Source organism: Oenanthe melanoleuca, chromosome 22 (assembly GCF_029582105.1).
Source record: "Oenanthe melanoleuca isolate GR-GAL-2019-014 chromosome 22, OMel1.0, whole genome shotgun sequence".
Classification (NCBI taxonomy): Eukaryota; Metazoa; Chordata; class Aves; order Passeriformes; family Muscicapidae; genus Oenanthe; species Oenanthe melanoleuca.
In genome coordinates, this window is record NC_079355.1 from 1,099,508 (window position 1) to 1,117,305 (window position 17,798).

Sequence of the window (17,798 nt, forward strand, 5' to 3'; positions counted from 1 at the left end):
TGCCCAGAGCTGGACACAGGTCACTGACCCAGGTCACCGGGTCACATCAGTGACCGGGGTCACTCCTGCCCAGAGCTGGACACTGCTCACTGACCAAGGTCACCAGTCACTCCTGCCCAGATCCCAGGCATGGTGCTCTGCTCGCCTCCATCTGTTCCACCACAATTAACACAAAGCTCGTTTGGGTGCTAAAAATAACCCAGCCCTGGCTGCAGGTGGCTTTGGGAACCCTTTGGGAGCGCTGGGAGCTCGGGAAAGGCTCCAGGGCTGCTGCAGGTGCTGGAAGTGCCTTTGGATCCAATCCTTTTTCCTTTTTCTTTCCTTCCCTCTCCTTCCTTTCCCTCTCCTTTTTCCTTTCCTTGCCTTCCCTTTCCAACTCCACTTTCTGGAATTCAGGTACAAAATGGCCTCACCTCACAAACCCCGTGCCAGGAGCCATTTGGGCTGGGTTGGGAATGTCCAAGGAGCAGCTCAGCCTGGGAAAAGCATCCTGGCACACCTGGGGGTGTCCCTGGGCAAACCCACTGGGATTCCAGGGGTCAATCCAGTGGGAGAGGCTGGAGCCTGGGATTCTGGGATCCCTCCATTCAGCTGCTGGGGTTGGGTTTCCCCTGCCCAGTTCCTGATGGATCCCAGATCCACTGGGGCCGTGATCCAAAGCTCAGCCAGATCCCCCTGGAACTGGGGACACCAAGCCCCCAGAACCCTGGATCCCAGGAATTTGGGGTTGGGGACATTTCCCACCAGCTCCAGGGACAATTCCCGGCTCCGCCGCAGCCTCGTGGCTCCTCCGAGCGTTTCGGATTTTTCCAAGGCCACGTTCCCGGAGCTGGCCAGGCTCTGCTGCCTCTCCTGTCCCTGTTCCCAGGGAATAAAGGGAATTCTGGCAGGGATCCGGGGGGGGTGGGGGGGAGGCTTTTCCTGCCGTTTCCCAGCACCTTTGGAGCCGCTGACTCCGAGATTCCCTGCGGGAAGCAGAGCTGGGGGTGGATGAAGCTCCGTGGGCATTAAACACAGCCCCAGGTTTGGATTTATCACAGAATCCTCTCCCTAAAATCCACGGGAATGGAGGTGATAATCAATAAAAACCGGGTTATTTCCAGCTCCTCTCCCATGCTGCTCTTCCAGGAGGATCTTTGGGATCAGCTGGAAAAGCCCCTTTGGGGCTGGGATGAATTCCAGGGATGATTTTTTGGGGTGAAGAATTAAATTACAGCCTTTGATCCACCCTGAAAAAGAAACAGGAGAGCAAATCCAGGGAAGCTGTAGTAAAACAGGAAGGTCTGGGAGGATGGGGTTGGAATTTTTTGAGGATTAGCATTCCCCAAAAAGAAAACCTTTCTGCACCTGAAGAGAGGCTCAGTTTTCCCAAAAAATCCAGGCTCCTACCTGGAAGCTGCAGCCTCTGTGTGCTCCGGCTGCATCCCAAATTCCAGCCAGGAATCAGGAAGGGAACAAATCCCATCCTCAGCCCCTCCAGGCATCACCAAACCTTGGAAAAATTTCTCTTTTTCCTGTGTCTGGGACCTGACAATGGAGCTGAAAGGCAGGAAAAGCAGGAACTTGTTCCAGGAGCCTGGAAGGGAGGAATCGCTCCTGGCCGGCAGCAGAAGGATCTGTGGGACTGGGGAGAGCTGGAACTGGGACTGGGGAGAGCTGGAACTGGGAACTGGGACTGGGGAGAGCTGGAACTGGGACTGGGGAGAGCTGGGATCAGGATTGGGAATGGGGAGAGTGAGGATTGGGAATAGGGAGAGCTGGAACTGGGACTGGGGAGAGCTGGAACTGGGACTGGGGAGAGCTGGAACTGGGACTGGGGAGAGCTGGAACTGGGACTGGGGAGAGCTGGAACTGGGACTGGGGAGAGCTGGAACTGGGACTGGGGAGAGCTGGAACTGGGACTGGGGATGGGGAGAGCTGGAAGAGAGAATGGGGAGAGCTGGGATTGGGAATAGGAGAGCCAGAACTGGGATTGGGAATGGGAATGGGCAGGGCTGGGATCAGGAGCAGCAGAGCCAGGATGGGGCTGGAATTCCTGATTCCCACCCAAAATCAGGGAATTGGCAGGGAATGAGCCTCGTGTTCCCAAAATCCAGCAGAGCCATGGGATCCGGAGCGAGGGCTGGGAGGAGCGGAATTCTCCCCAGCTCCTCTCCCTCCCTGCAGGCAATTCCCAGCATATGGAATGGCCCTGGAAAAACCTGGAAAAGCCCCCATGGAGCGAGTGGGGACTGTAGTTGGATCCATGGAATCCTGGAATGGGTGGGATTGGGATCCCCTATCCCAGGCTGCTCCAAACCCGTCCAGCTCGGCCTCGGACACTTCCTGGGATCCAGGGGAATCCAGGGCTCCTGCAGGAATCCCCCAATAGAATTTTTTCATGAGGGATTTTTGCTGGAAGTTCCTCCATCCCCTCCTTTCCCTGGAGCTGTTCCAGCCCTGGGCACGGAAGAAAAACAACCGGAAGTTGTTCCGAACACTCTGGACAATGGCAGGAAATTTGGGATCGGGGCTGGCACAGCAGTGCCTCAGGAAAATCCTGCAGAATTCGGGGCCTGGCAGCTACCTCAGCTCCCAAATTCCCCCCCAATCCTTTGTTTGGGATGCGTTGGTGCCAGGCACTTCTGATGGCCCTTCCCAGCTCTTCTTGGGAATGGCTTCACTTGGGAAAAATGCAGGAGATCCAAAGCTGGAACACCGAAATTTTCCAGCTTCCATTCCCACTTTTCCCAGAACTGGAGCACTGGGATTTTCCAGCTCTAATTCCGGGTGTTCCCAAAGCAAACTCCAGGATTTTCCGGCCCTGATTCCTGCTTTTCCCAAAGGGAACTTCGTGATTTTCCAGCTCTGATTCCCACTTTTCCCAGGGCTGGAACTCTGGGATTTTCCAGCCCTGATTCCCATTTTCCCGAAAGGGAACTCCAGGATTTTCCGGCCCTGACTCCCATTTTCCCAGACTGAACTCCGAGATTTTCCAGCCCTGTTTCCCATTTTCCCAAAGTGAACTCTGGGATTTCCCAACTCCAATTCCCGCTTTTCCCAAACTGAACTCCGGGATTTCCCAGCTCTGATTCCCGCTTTTCCCAAACTGAACTCTGGGATTTTCCAGCCCTGATTCCCGCTTTTCCCAAACTGAACTCCGGGATTTCCCAGCTCTAATTCCCGCTTTTCCCAGACTGAACTCCGGGATTTCCCAGCTCTGATTCCCGCTTTTCCCAGACTGAACTCCGGGATTTCCCAGCTCTGATTCCCACTTTTCCCAGACTGAACTCCGGGATTTCCCAGCTCTGATTCCTGCTTTTCCCAGACTGAACTCCGGGATTTCCCAGCTCTGATTCCCACTTTTCCCAGACTGAACTCCGGGATTTCCCAGCTCTGATTCCTGCTTTTCCCAGACTGAACTCCGGGATTTCCCAGCTCTGATTCCCGCTTTTCCCAGACTGAACTCCGGGATTTCCCAGCTCTGATTCCCGCTTTTCCCAGACTGAACTCCGGGATTTCCCAGCTCTGATTCCCGCTTTTCCCAGACTGAACTCCGGGATTTCCCAGCCCTGATTCCCGCTTTTCCCAGATTCAGAACTCTGGGATTTCCCAGCTCTGATTCCCGCTTTTCCCAGACTGAACTCCGGGATTTCCCAGCCCTGATTCCCGCTTTTCCCGAGCAGGTACATGGCCATCATCCACCCGCTCCGGCCGCGCCTCTCGGCCGCGGCCACCAAGGTCCTGGTGGGGCTGATCTGGCTCCTGGCGCTCCTGCTGGCTTTCCCACAGGGATATTTCTCCGTCACCGCCGAGCTGCCGGGACGCCTCGTCTGCCTCGTGGAGTGGCCGGAGCCCGGAGGAGCCGCGTCCGGAAAAGCGTGAGTGGGAACGGGCTGGGAGCAGGGAAATCCATGGGAAATCTGGGAAATGGAAGTGGAATGGGGGAAAAGGAAGAGGGAAAGAGAAAATGGAAAAGGGAAAGGGGAAAACGGGAAAGGAAAAGGAAAAGAAGAAGGAAAAAGGGAAAGGAAAAGAGGGGAAAGGAAAGGGAATAAGAAAAAAGGAAATGGGGAAAGGAAAAGGAAATGGGTAAAGGGAGAAAGGGGGAAAGGGAAGGAGGAGGGAAAGGGAAAGGAAAAGAAGGAAAAAAGAGGGGAATGGGAGGGGAAAGGAAAAGAGGGGAAAGGAAAAGTGGGGAAAGGAAAAGGAAAAAGGAAAAAGGGAACTGGGTAAAGGGAGAAAGGGAAGGGGAACGGGAGGGAAGGGGAAAGGGGGAAAGGGAAAATGGAAAAGGGAAAGGGGAAAACGGGAAAGGAAAGGAGGAGGGAAAGGGAAAGGAAAAGAAGGAAAAGGAAAACGGGGAAGAAAAAGAGGGGAATGGGAGGGGGAAAAGGAAAAGAGGGGGAAAGAAAAGGGGGGAAAGGAAAGGGAAAAAGGAAAAAGGAAATGGGTAAAGGGAGAAAGGGAAAGGAAAAGGGGAAAAGGGAGCTCCCAAAATTTCCAGAGGCTCTGGGAATGGTTTGCCAAGGGGAGTTAAATGTCAGGTGTTGACGGGGAAAAGAAAAGGGGAGGGGAGGAATAAAGAAGGAAATTAAAATAGGAATAAAGAAAGGAATAAAAAAGGGGAATAAAAAATAGGGAATAAAAATGGGGAATAAAGAAGAGAATAAAGAAGGCGAATAAAAATAAAGAATAAAGAAGGGGAATTTTAAAAAGGGAATAAAAAAAAGAGAACTAAAAAAGGGAACAAAAAAAGGTAACAAAAAAAGGGAGTAAAAAAAGGAATAAAGGAGTTTGTGATCTCCAGCCCTGAGCAGGGAGGAACTGGGGCTGTGGAATTCTGCTCTGGAATTCCGCTGGAGCCAGGGCAGGTGTCTCCAATCCTCGGGATCTCCCCGGGCGGACCCCAGGATGGGATTTTCCTGCCCTAAATAACTCGGGACAGGTGTTTGGTCATTCCAGAGGCGTCATCCCAGCCCCTTCCCGGTTCCATGGCCTTGGAGTGGTTATTCCGGGAACGCTCCGGTGGCAGCTGCTCCGTTTGTGGCGCCAGGAGGAAAAAATTCCATTCTTTTCCCAGTTCCTAAGAAAACAGGAGGAAGAAAACAGGACAAACAGGAGAATTCCAACACTTTAGTTAGGGATTTCCTTTGGAAAATCTCTGGGGAGCACAAGCCTGGCAGGCAGAGCTGTTTCTTCCCTGGAAAACGTCCCTGGTTTCAGCCAGAGCCGAGAATTCTGCGGGATTTAATCCAGCCATCGATCCCTGCTTCCCAAAGGGATCAGGAATTCCATCAGTAGCCATTTGGGGTTTTGAGGGAATTCAGGGATGTCCCTTCCATGCCAACATTCCCAGGATTTGCCAGGGAAAAGGAGGTGGCAGCTCCAGGCCCCCGGCATCCTGCAATTCCCACAGGATCTTCCATCCCACACCAGATCCCAAAAACCCTCCAGCTGCAACCCCCAAACTTCCCAGAGTGCTGTGATCCCGGGAATCCTGCAGGCAGAACAATTCCACTGCTTTTCCATGCCTGGCATCCCAAAAGAATTCCTGGAGCTGTCTGGAAGGGCTCTGGGAGCCCAGACCCCTCTGGGAATGAGGCTCTGTGCTGCTGACATTATCCTGCAGCTCCTCCAGACATTCCTGCAGCGCTCCGGGGATCTGGAATTCCATGGGAACCACAACAAAATCCTCCTCTGGAGCCACTGAGACGCCTCTGGAATGAGCAAAACGAAATCCAGCCCCGCCAAGCCCATCCCAAATGGAATTAGGGCCGGGAAAATGAGATTGCGGCACCGACCAGCAGCGGGGCCAGGGCCAGCCTCACTCCCTGCAGGAGAATTCCCAGAGCCAGCCCTCACCCTCTGGAGCTGGGATTCAATCCAAGCTCCCGGGAAGAGGAGCAGGAGCAGAGCTGGGAGCAGCTGCAGGGCTTGGATTGGGATCCAAATCCTTGGAAAGACGTGGAAGCTGGGATTGGAGCCCCAGAATCCACCCAGAGGCCCCAAAGCCTTGGGAATGAAATTCCCAAAAACCAGGCAGGATCTGGGAAGTTTTCCAAGCTGCCACGTTTGTGGACTCAGTTTTTAGGGAACAGAGGATTTTCCAGGATTTTCTACATGGTCAGAGCCTCCATCCCCTCCTGTGGTTAAACCCGGAATTCTTGGGTTTCCTTTTAAAACAACTCCTCTTTAACAGAAGTCTTCACTGATCCACAGCATTCCCAGTGTTCCCAGTGCTCCCATGGCAATCCCAGTGTTCCCAGTGCTCTCACAGCATTCCCAGTGCTCCCACAGCATTCCAAATATTTCCATGGCATTCCCAGTGCTCCCATGGCATTCCCAAAGCTGGATCCCCAGGGATTATCCCATTTTTTCCAGGTACCATTTTTCCATGACCATCAGCAGGATCCTCATGGATTATCCCATTTTTTCCAGGTACCATTTCTCCATGACCATCCTGCTGGATCCTCATGGATTATCCCGTTTTTTCCAGGTACCATTTCTCCATAACCATCCTGCTGGATCCTCATGGATTATCCCGTTTTTTCCAGGTACCATTTCTCCATGACCATCAGCAGGATCCTCATGGATTATCCCGTTTTTTCCAGGTACCATTTCTCCATAACCATCCTGCAGGATCCTCATGGATTATCCCATTTTTTCCAGGTACCATTTCTCCATGACCATCCTGCTGGACCCTCATGGATTATCCCATTTTTTTTCCAGGTACCATTTCTCCATGACCATCCTGCAGGATCCTCATGGATTATCCCGTTTTTTCCAGGTACCATTTCTCCATAACCATCCTGCTGGATCCTCATGGATTATCCTGGGTTTTTTTCCAGGTACCATTTCTCCATGACCATTTGCTGGATCCTGATGGATTATCCCATTTTTTTTCCAGGTACCATTTCTCCATAACCATCCTGCTGGATCCTCATGGATTATCCCATTTTTTCCAGGTACCATTTCTCCATAACCATCCTGCTGGATCCTCATGGATTATCCCGTTTTTTCCAGGTACCATTTCTCCATGACCGTCCTGCTGGATCCTCATGGATTATCCCGTTTTTTCCAGGTACCATTTCTCCATAACCATCCTGCTGGATCCTCATGGATTATCCCATTTTTTCCAGGTACCATTTCTCCATAACCATCCTGCTGGATCCTCATGGATTATCCCGTTTTTTCCAGGTACCATTTCTCCATAACCATCCTGCTGGATCCTGATGGATTATCCCGTTTTTTCCAGGTACCATTTCTCCATGACCATCCTGCTGGATCCTGATGGATTATCCCATTTTTTTTCCAGGTACCATTTCTCCATGACCGTCCTGCTGGATCCTCATGGATTATCCCATTTTTTTTCCAGGTACCATTTCTCCATAACCATCCTGCTGGATCCTGATGGATTATCCCATTTTTTTTCCAGGTACCATTTCTCCATGACCGTCCTGCTGGATCCTCATGGATTATCCCGTTTTTTCCAGGTACCATTTCTCCATAACCATCCTGCTGGATCCTGATGGATTATCCCTTTTTTTCCAGGTACCATTTCTCCATGACCGTCCTGCTGTACCTGCTGCCGCTGCTGGTGATCGGCTGCGCCTACGCCGCCGTCGGCCGCACGCTCTGGGCCAGCGCCATCCCCGGAGACTCCTCCGACCGCTACCACGAGCAGGTGACGGCCAAGAGGAAGGTGAGGAATTCCAGGAGGGAAAGGAGGAAAGGGGGAAAGGAAAAAAGGAAAGGGAAAAGGGAGGAAAGAAAGGGAAAGGAAATGGGAAAGGAGGAAAGGGAAAGGAGGAAAGGGGAAAAGGGATAAAGGAAAGAAGAGAGGGAGAGGGAGAGGATTCCTGGCCAATCCTAAGCATGAGCGGGTCAGGGCCAAGCACAAGGTAAGGAATTCCAGAGGGTGGAATGACTGACGGATGGGTTCAGGACATCCCCACAAAAGTGGTTTAACCAAGATACTGACTGCACATTCCAGGCCTGAAAGGCCATTCCCCGTTGGAAAGGCCATTCTTGAGGTGGGAAAAGCCATTCCCAAGGTTGGAAACGCCACTCCTGGTCCGAAAAGCCATTCCCGAGGCTGGAAAGGCCATTCCCAAGGCTGGAATCCCAAGGTGGCAAAGGCCATTCCCAAGGTTGGAAAGGCCATTCCCAAGGCTGGAATCCCAAGGTCACGAAGGCCATTCCCAAGATCAGAATGGCCATTCCTAAGGTTGGAATCCCAAGGTCGGAAAGGCCATTCCCAAGGTTGGAAAGGCCATTCCCAAGGTCGGAATCCCAAGGTCACGAAGGCTATTCCCAAAATCAGAAAGGCCATTCCTAAGGTTGGAATCCCAAGGTCGGAAAGGCCATTCCCAAGGCTGGAAAAGCCATTCCCAAGGTGGCAAAGGCCATTCCCAAGGCTGGAATCCCAAGGTCTGAAAGGCCATTCCCAAGGTCTGAAAGGCCATTCCCAAGGTGGAAAAGGCCATTCCCAAGGCTGGAATCCCAAGGTCACGAAGGCCATTCCCAAGGTCTGAAAGGCCATTCCCAAGGTCTGAAAGGCCATTCCCAAGGTCTGAAAGGCCATTCCCAAGGCTGGCAAAGGCCATTCCCAAGGTCGAAAAGGCCATTCCCAAGGTCGGAAAGGCCATTCCCGGCCGGAATGACCGAGCGCGGCCGTCCCCCGCGGCAGGTGGTGAAGATGATGATCATCGTGGTGTGCACCTTCGCGCTCTGCTGGCTGCCCTACCACGTGTACTTCACGCTGCAGTACCTGCGGCCCGAGTGGTACCTGCGCCGCTCCATCCAGCAGGTCTACCTGGCCGTCATGTGGCTGGCCATGAGCTCCACCATGTACAACCCCATCATCTACTGCTGCCTCAACGACAGGTGCGAGCGCGCCGCCGGGGCCCGGAGCTCTCAGCACGGATGGGCTTTTTTGGGATGGGGTTTTTTTGGGATGAAGGTTTTTTTGGGATGGGTTTTTTTGGGATGGGTGGGGGTTCTCAGCATGGATGGGGTTTTTTGGGATGGATGAGGTTTTTCAGGGTGCATGGACAGAGTTTCTCAGGATGGGTGGGGTTTTTTGGGATGGATGGGAGGTCTCAGCACAGATGGGGTTTTGGGATGGGTGGGGGTTATCAGCATGGATGGGGTTTTTTGGGATGGATGAGGTTTCTCAGGGTGGATGAGGTTTTTCAGGGTCATGGGGATTTTTGGGATGGATGAGGTTTTTCAGGGTCATGGGGATTTTTGGGATGGATGAGGTTTTTCAGGGTCATGGGGATTTTTGGGATGGATGAGGTTTTTCAGGGTGGATGGATAGAGTTTCTCAGCATGGGTAAGGTTTTTTGGGATGGGTGGCAGTTCTCAGGGTGGATGGGGATTTTTGGGGTGGATAGAGTTTCTCAGGATGGGTGGGGTTTTTTGGGATGGATGAGGTTTCTCAGGGTCATGGGGATTTTTGGGGTGGATGAGGTTTCTCAGGGTGGATGGGGATTTTTGGGATGGGTGAGGTTTTTCAGGATGGATGGATAGAGTTTCTCAGGATGGGTGGGGTTTTCTGGGATGGGTTTTTTTGGGATGGGTGGAGGTTATCAGCATGGATGGGTTTTTTGGGATGGATGAGGTTACTCAGGGTGGATGGGGATTTTTGGGGTGGATGAGGTTTTTCAGGGTGCATGGGGATTTTTGGGATGGATGAGGTTTTTCAGGGTGGATGGATAGAGTTTCTCAGTATGGGTAAGGTTTTTTTGGGATGGGTGGGAGGTCTCAGCACAGATGGGATTTTCTGGGATGGGTTTTTTTGGGATAGGTGGGGGTTCTCAGCATGGATGGGTTTTTTGGGATGGATGAGGTTTCTCAGGGTGGATGGGGATTTTTGGGATGGATGAGGTTTCTCAGGGTGCATGGATAGAGTTTCTCAGGATGGGTGGGGTTTTTTGGGATGGGTGGGTTTTCTTAGCACGGATGGGGATTTTCAGGATGGATGGGGTTTTTCAGGGTGGATGGGGATTTTTGGGATGGGTAGGGGTTCTTGGGGTGGATAGGGTTCCTCATGGTGGATGGATTTTTTGGGATGGGTAGGGGGTTAAGGGATGGGGTTTCTCAGGATGGATGGGGTTTTTTGGGATGGATGGGGTTTCTCAGGGTGGATGGGGATTTTTGGGATGGTCCTCTCCCGCCCCTCTGCCATTTCCTCCTGAGGTGGGGGTGGCACGATTCTCACCTGGAGTCTTTCCTAACCCCCGTGGATTTTGAGGGCAAACAGCAACTGAAACCATCCCAACTCCTAAATGGGGTCTGCAGGGGGTTTTCTGTTTCTCAGTCAGTTTTTGATTTCTCGGTGGGTTTTCCATTTCTCAGCAGGTTTTCTATTTCCCAGTGGGTTTTCCATTTCTCAGCAGGTTTTCTCGTTTCTCAGAGGGTTTTTAATTTCTCAGCGGGTTTTTTGTTTCTCATGTTTCTCCATGGGTTTTTCACTTCCCAGTTGATTTTTCCTCCCCTCAGTGAAAGATCGCAATTTTTGTCACATTTAGAAAAGCTCAGTTTTATCTCCCCCTCCCTTTGGCCATGTCCATCCCATTCCTCTGACCATGTCCATGTCTTTCCCAACTCACGTGGCCATCTCCATCCCTTTGTTCCTCTCCATCCCATTCCTTTGTTCATCTCCATCCCATTCCTTTGTTCCTCTCCATCCCATTCCTGTGGCCATCTCCATCCCATTCCTGTGGCCATCTACATCTCCATCCCATTCCTGTGGCCATCTACATCTCCATCCCATTCCTTTGTTCATCTCCATCTCCATCCCATTCCCGTGGCCATCTTTGTCCCATTTCCCTGGCTTTCTCCATCCCATTCCCGTGGCCATGTCCATCTCCATCCCGTTCCTTTGTTCACCTCCATCTCAATCCCATTTCTGTGGCCACCTCCATCCCGTTCCTTTGTTCACCTCCATCTCAATCCCATTCCTGTGGCCATCTCCATCCCATTCCTTTGTTCACCTCCATCTCAATCCCATTTCTGTGGCCTTCTCCATCTCCATCCCGTTCCTTTGCTCACCTCCATCTCCATCCCGTTCCTTTGGTCACCTCCATCCCGTTCCTTTGTTCACCTCCATCCCGTTCCTTTGCTCACCTCCATCCCGTTCCCCCGGCCATCTCCCTGTCTTTCCCCACCCATGTCCACATCCGTGGGTCGCTCCGGTCCGGTCCGTGTGGCGCAGGTTCCGGGTGGGATTCAAGCACGCGTTCCGCTGGTGCCCGTGGGTCAGCGCCGGCGAGTACGAGGGGCTGGAGCTGCGCTCGGCGCGCTTCCTGCACACGCACAGCTCCGTGTCCAAGCTCAGCCGCATGGACACCACCACCGTGGCCTCGGCGCTCGGCGCGGCCGACGAGGAGCTGGACGAGCCCGGCCGGGCCGAGCGGCTCTCCCTGGACATGACCTCCAACGGCTCCTCCCGCAGCGACTCCAAGACAGTGTCCGAGAGCTTCAGCTTCTACTCCAACACCCCCACCTAGGGGTGTCCCCTCGGTGTCACCGCCCTGCTTGTGCCGTGCCGGCCTTTCCTGTGCTGTTTTCCCGTCTCTTTTCCTTGGGATGAGTTCTGCGTGTTCCATCGTGGGGCTGGACACCAGGAATGTTTCCCCAGCTGCCTACTTGGAGCTGGAGGGGATGCAGGAACGGGACAGAGCGGGGTTTTTCTCTGGAATTCCAACACTGGCCAGTGCTCCCGTGCTCTCTGTGAGGCAGGAGGGATATCTCGGTGCATACCACCCCTTGGAAAACAATCCCACCCTGCACTTCCCTCCTCCCATCCTTCCCCATTGGATATCCAGGGCGATCTTGAATCCCAAAAAGGCTTTTTCCAGCTCCACAGGGACTCATCAGCGCAGACCCAAGACTTCCCACACGGCCTTGGATTGTCTCTGGCATCCATATCCTGCTGCTCCACGGTCTCCTCCTGCTGCTCCAAATCCGTTTTTCAGAGCAGAGATTCCCAAAGGATCTCCTGAAGGATCTGAAGAATCTCCCAAAGGAACTCCTGAAGGATCCCCCCGAAGGATCTCCTGAAAGTTCTCTGAAGAATCCCCCAAAGGAATTCCTGAAGGATGTCCCAAAGGATCTCCTCAAGGATCTCCGACCTGAGCTGGGCTTTAGCTGCTGTTCCTCTGCTGCCACAAGGAATTTTGTGATTCCCTAGAAATCCTCTTGGATGGACTCCAGAATGCCATGGAGCTCTGGAAAAGGAGAGACCACCCTGAAGTGATTCCCACACCCTGGAAATGAATCCATCCCAAAAACAAGGTTGGAAGGAGATTAGGAATTCTTCAGAGCTGCTTTCACCTCCAGGGTTTGGAGGATTCCCTCCCACCTCCTGGATTTTGTTTTAATCAGGGATTTTTTTTTTAATTTTTTTTTTCCTTTGCAAAAGCCATTAGGTTTGTGATGTGTGTATGGATTTATGGAATATTTCTGTTCGGATGGACAATTTTCCCTGGACTCCTCCAAGTGGATCAACTCTGCTTGTTGGGAGCAAAGCCACAAATCTGGGGACAGTCTGGGGGGAATTCACTCCCAGCTGCTGCTGCTCCAAGTTCTCGTTTGGGGTGAGGAAATCGGGCTCCGAACTGGATTCACTGGAATGCTGGAGAAATGAGGGATGAAATCCAGAGAAATGCCCCAGTCACTGCTGTGTTCCCATCCCCTGGACACTGAATCCAGAGGCTTTTCCAGGTTTTTTAGGCAGATCTCAGATCAGATATTCAGTTCCCAAGCAGGGGAGTTCCTGTAACTCTTCCCTGGCACTTGGATGGAAAATCAACGGAAGGAAAATCAGTGGATATCCCCCAGAGCTCTGCTCCCACCCTTTGGAAGCACCCATAAAACTCCCAAATCCCAACCCTGAAATTTTAGGTTTTAAGCTCAGCTTTGTACCCTGAAACACAGAAATTCCCGTTCTGACTGAAAAAGTAGCAGCAAATCCCAAATCCCTCCCCATCCACCCTCGGGATCTGCTCCTAAATCCACCCCTAAATCCACCCTTTACCCCTCAATCCATGCGGGACCATCCCTCCCCTAACACCAATCCCTGGATTTGGGGAATTTTGCTGGATTTTGGGATTTTGCTGGGATTCAAACAGGCCTGGCTCTGTTTTGGTTCTGTTTGGCACGAAAACCCCGGCGCCTTTGGAAGTCTCAGCCAAGGATCCGGCGGCGCCTTTGGAAGCCGCAGCCAAGGATCCATCCGGGAGCAATTCCCATTGTTCGGAGCGTTTTTCTGGGATTGCCCTGGATACAGGGCCTGCCCCGCCCATCCTTGTCTTTATTGTTGTTTTTATTTTCTGTCCCTCGAGGGCTCCTCATGGCCGAGCATTCCAGGATGGAAGCGCAGGATCCGCTGTTTACGGAGCGTTCCCACAGGGAATGACGGGATTTGGGTTCTTTGGGATTTCCGTGTCCTTGCCAGAGCCCTGGTGTGAGGTCACAGAACCCAGCCTGGGAGCTCCCGGGATTTCTTTTCCATTAAAGTCACCATAATCCAAAAAAATTCCAATTTTCAGCCTTCAGGACCCACCACAGGCCCTTCCCCATTCTGGGATTTTGGGATTTATTCCTCTCCTAAACCCTGCCCCAAAATCCCACATCCAGCTGAAGAATGGACATAATCATTATCATGCAAAGTTTAGCAGGGGAATTCCCCCTTTTCCTTGCAATATCCACCCCAAACCCCATTCCTGCAGAATATCCACCCCAAATCCCAATCCCTGTGGAATATCCATCCCAAACCTCATCCTTGTGGAATATCCACCCCAAATCCCAATCCCTGTGGAATATCCATCCCAAACCTCATCCTTGTGGAATATCCACCCCAAATCCCAATCCCTGTGGAATATCTACCCCAAATCCCAATCCCTGTGGAATATCCACCCCAAATCCATCTCTGTGGAATATCCACTCCAAATCCCATTCCTGTGACTCTGACATCCTTGGGGAATTTGGGATTTGGGGTGGGAGCAGCTGGAAGGAGCTTTCTGAGAAGTTCTTCCCCCATGGGAGCATCCTGAGGGAAGGAACCCAACCCAAAGCATCTCGGGATTGTCCCATCTTGGATTTTCATGGATAAATGTTCCTTTGATGTGGAGAATGGTTCGTTATCCCTTAACAAGGCGAGGAGGGGTGGGAGCGGGAAGAGGTGGAAAAACTAAAATACCATTAAAAAGATGGATGATGAGTTTGGAGCACCCTCAGTGGGAGGAGTTTGCCCTGAAATGTTACCAAAACAAGAAAAGGGACAATTCCCAAAATTCCTCCTCCAATTCAGGCTTGGGAGCGCAGCACTGATTCCCAGATCATGGACAAGGCTCTGATTCCTCCTGGAGCGTGGGCAGGGCCTGGGGCAGATCTGTTCTCCAGGCAATTCCCGGCATTTCCAGTGTCCCTGATGGATCCTGGCTCCCCTTCCCAGGCTGGCTTTCCCAAATCTTGCTGCTCCAACGGGAATGTGCAATCCATTTTTTTCAAGCCTCAGTGTGCTGCTGGCAGAACATTCCAGGTGGGAATTGCGGGAGGATCCAGCCCCCGCCGGCGGTTCCGGCTGGCTGGAATTCTGGATTTTAATTAAAGTGGAGTTCCCGGGCTCGGCTCCATCCCACGGGCGCGGTAAACTCCGGCTGCTGGTTTTCCATCAGTGATGTCATCCTGGAAAAAGGAGAGAAGGGAAAAACATCCTCATGCTCCTGGCTGATCTTCCCATGAATGCTGGGCTGGATCCTCCTTCCTGGTGGGATTCAGATCCCAATGGAGCCGTTTCCTTCATTGGGATCTGCCCTTCCAATGAGATACAGATCCCCATGGATCCATCAGGATCACCCCTTCCCAGCAGGATTCAGATCCCTAGGGATCCATCAGGATCACCCCTTCCCAGCAGGATTCAGATCCCTATGGATGCATCGGGATCATCCCATCCCAGCAGGATTCAGATCCATTGGAATTATCCCTTCCCAGCAGGATTCAGATCCCAATGGATCCATCAGGATCACCCCTTCCCAACAGGATTCAGATCCCCACAGATCTATTGGAATTATCCCTTCCCAGCAGGATTCAGATCCCCACAGATCCATTGGAATTACCCCTTCCCAGCAGGATTCAGATCCCAATGGATCCATCAGGATCACCCCTTCCCAGCAGGATTCAGATCCCTATGGATGCATCGGGATCATCCCTTCCCAGCAGGATTCAGATCCCCACAGATCTATTGGAATTATCCTTTCCCAGCAGGATTCAGATCCCAATGGATCCATCAGGATCACCCCTTCCCAGCAGGATTCAGATCCCCACAGATCCATTGGATCATCTCATCCCCTTTCCAGGGCTGTCCCTAATGGGGAATTTCATCCCTCCTCCATAAAATGAGGCCAAGCCTTTACTGGGGACAAAAATCCCTGTCAGCCACACAAGGAATTCCACATTCCCGGGGCTTTGGGTTATCTCTCCATCTCCAATTCCTTGGGAAACCTCCCAAAATCAGGAGGTGACCCCAAAAAGCCCTGAGTTTTGTTGGTTTTGGTGCTTTCCAAGCGGGATCTGCAGCTTTGATCGAACCCATCCCACTGAATTCCCACTCTGGATCAGCCTCATTACCATGGATGCATTCCAGCGTTTTGCATAAATGTTTGCTTAATGCCGAGTCCGAAATATCCCAGAAAATTAAAAATAAAAAAATGGGAATTGAAGGCAGCTCATGGCTCCCGGGGTGCATCCTGCTGTTGCCATGGCAGCCAGGGGGCTCGGGGATGCTTCCCAAAAAAATCAGAGCTCTGGGAGGAACGATTTGGGTTCAAAACATCCGGATGGAAGTGAATTAATATTTTTCAGGAATCCCCAGTTTAATTTCGGGGCAGATTCCGGCAGATTTGGGGTTCCTGGAGGGTGGAGAATTCCAGCTTGTTCCCAGCAGCAATTAGCGTTAATTACTTCAGTAATTACTGACTCTAAGCAGCAATTGAAAACCAACACAGGCAGGGTGGGAATTTTGGGGTGGGAAATGAGGAATTCAATTGGATTTGGTGTTTCCAGGGCTGAGGAACCTCCTGGGCATGGGGAATTCCAGAGGGAAGGAAGAGAAAAGAGGAGAGAGGGAATTGCTTCCACAGGATGCTCCGATGGGCTTAATTAGAAATTAATTATTCATTGGAGTCACTGGATGGGCAGGGAGGGGTTGGAGGAGGATTTATGGAATCCTGGGGGGGATCTACGCTTTAGCCAGGATTTTTTTGGGAGGAAATCCCTCCCTGAGGGGCTGGGATGGAATTCCCAGAGGAGCTGTGGTTGCCCCTGGATCCCTGGAAGTGTCCAAGGCCAGGTTGGACACGGCACCAAAAATCCGGGAAATCCTGGGATTTGTGGCACAAGAACTGGGGATAAAACACATGGAATGGGAGCACAAAACAATCTGGGAAATCCTGGGATTTGTGGGGGGAAAAAAAATGGGATAAAACACAGGGAATGGGAGCACCAAAGGTCAGATTCTCACTGCTCATTTGGGAATGAGGGGCAGGAGAAGGGATTGGGGCCGTTCCCAGAGGCAGGAGAAGATTGGGACCATCTCAAGCTCTGTTACGCTCTGGCCTCTTCCAGAACATTCCCACTAAAGGGAAAAGAATCCATCCCAGCTGGATGTGAGCTGTGCTCAGCAGCCAGGCAGAGCAGAGCTCCCCGATAAAATCTTGGAGAGATCCAACCCATTTCCCTCTCCCGAGCGTTCCCTGCACCTCCAGCTCTGAACACGGCACTGGAGCCGCGGCCAGAGGGGATGGACACGGCCCTGGAAGGGGAAAGGAGGGAGGGAATGCACTGAAATCTAAATCCAAGACCTTTGCCAGGCTTCCTTCAGGGAATGGGGCAGGGAATGGACTGGGCTTGGACTGGGAATGGGGCAGGGAATCACCACGGGAATGGGGCAGGGAATGGACTGGGATTGGACTGGGAATGGGGCAGGGAATCACCACGGGAATGGGGCAGGGAATGGCCAGCTGGTCCCAAGGCTGGGATTCCCTGCCCATTCCCAGCAAGGTTTCCAATCCCCATTTCCTCCCCTTTTCCCAAGTTCCCCACATCCCGCTGTCCCAAATCCTCCCGAGCCCTGCTGGAAAAGCCCCGGCAGCTCCTGCTCCAATTCCTCCTCCCCAGCCCCCGAAGAAAAGCTCTCCCTGCATCCCGGAGCATCCCCGCACCCCAATCCTGGCGATTTCAGGAATGCAAACCCCCCTGGAATGTGGGGAGCTGGAAACCAAAGCTTTCCCGAGTCCTGGCAGGGATTTATGGAGCCGGGAAGGGATCAAAGCCATTTGCACCGCTGCTGTCATAGTGATCCATTCCCTCAATTCCCACTTCCATCCGGGAACGTTCCTGCTGATGCCGGGGAAAAATCCGGCGCGGTTGCCAGGGCAGGGATGATTTATTTGGGCATAAAATCCATCCGAGTTCCTGGGAGTCTCCTCCGGGATGCAGAGATTGATTTGTTTATACAGCCACAGAAAGCGGGGGCTGCTCCCGGGAAAACACATCCCAAACTCAGCCTGGGATTTTCCAGCCTCTCCCGGTTCTCCTGCAGCAGCCGAGGGAAGGGACTGACCCCACTGCTCAGCCCCTAAATTATCAGGGGGACAAAAAAAAACAAACCCAAAGTGTTTCAGAGCTTCGAGGTTTGGAAATTGTCCGGGCACTCCCGGGTGCTTGGAATCTCCCAAGGAGATTCCAGGCTGCTCTTCCAAGGAGATTCAGGGCCTTGATTCCTTTGCCATTTTTGGGGTTGGATG

The 17,798-nt window shown here is 52.4% G+C and overlaps 1 protein-coding gene across 1 annotated transcript in view; it reads left to right on the plus strand.

Moving 5' to 3' along the window:
* LOC130261930 (substance-P receptor-like) overlaps positions 1–14,296 on the plus strand; it is a 15,592-nt gene extending 1,296 nt beyond the window's left edge. The window contains exons 2-5 of the mRNA XM_056508603.1: positions 3,666–3,860; positions 7,534–7,684; positions 8,672–8,868; positions 11,204–14,296. Coding sequence (XP_056364578.1) covers positions 3,666–3,860; positions 7,534–7,684; positions 8,672–8,868; positions 11,204–11,498 — 838 coding nt within the window. The 3' untranslated portion in view covers positions 11,499–14,296. The remainder of the gene's footprint in view (positions 1–3,665; positions 3,861–7,533; positions 7,685–8,671; positions 8,869–11,203) is intronic.
* Positions 14,297–17,798: the final 3,502 nt, after the last annotated feature.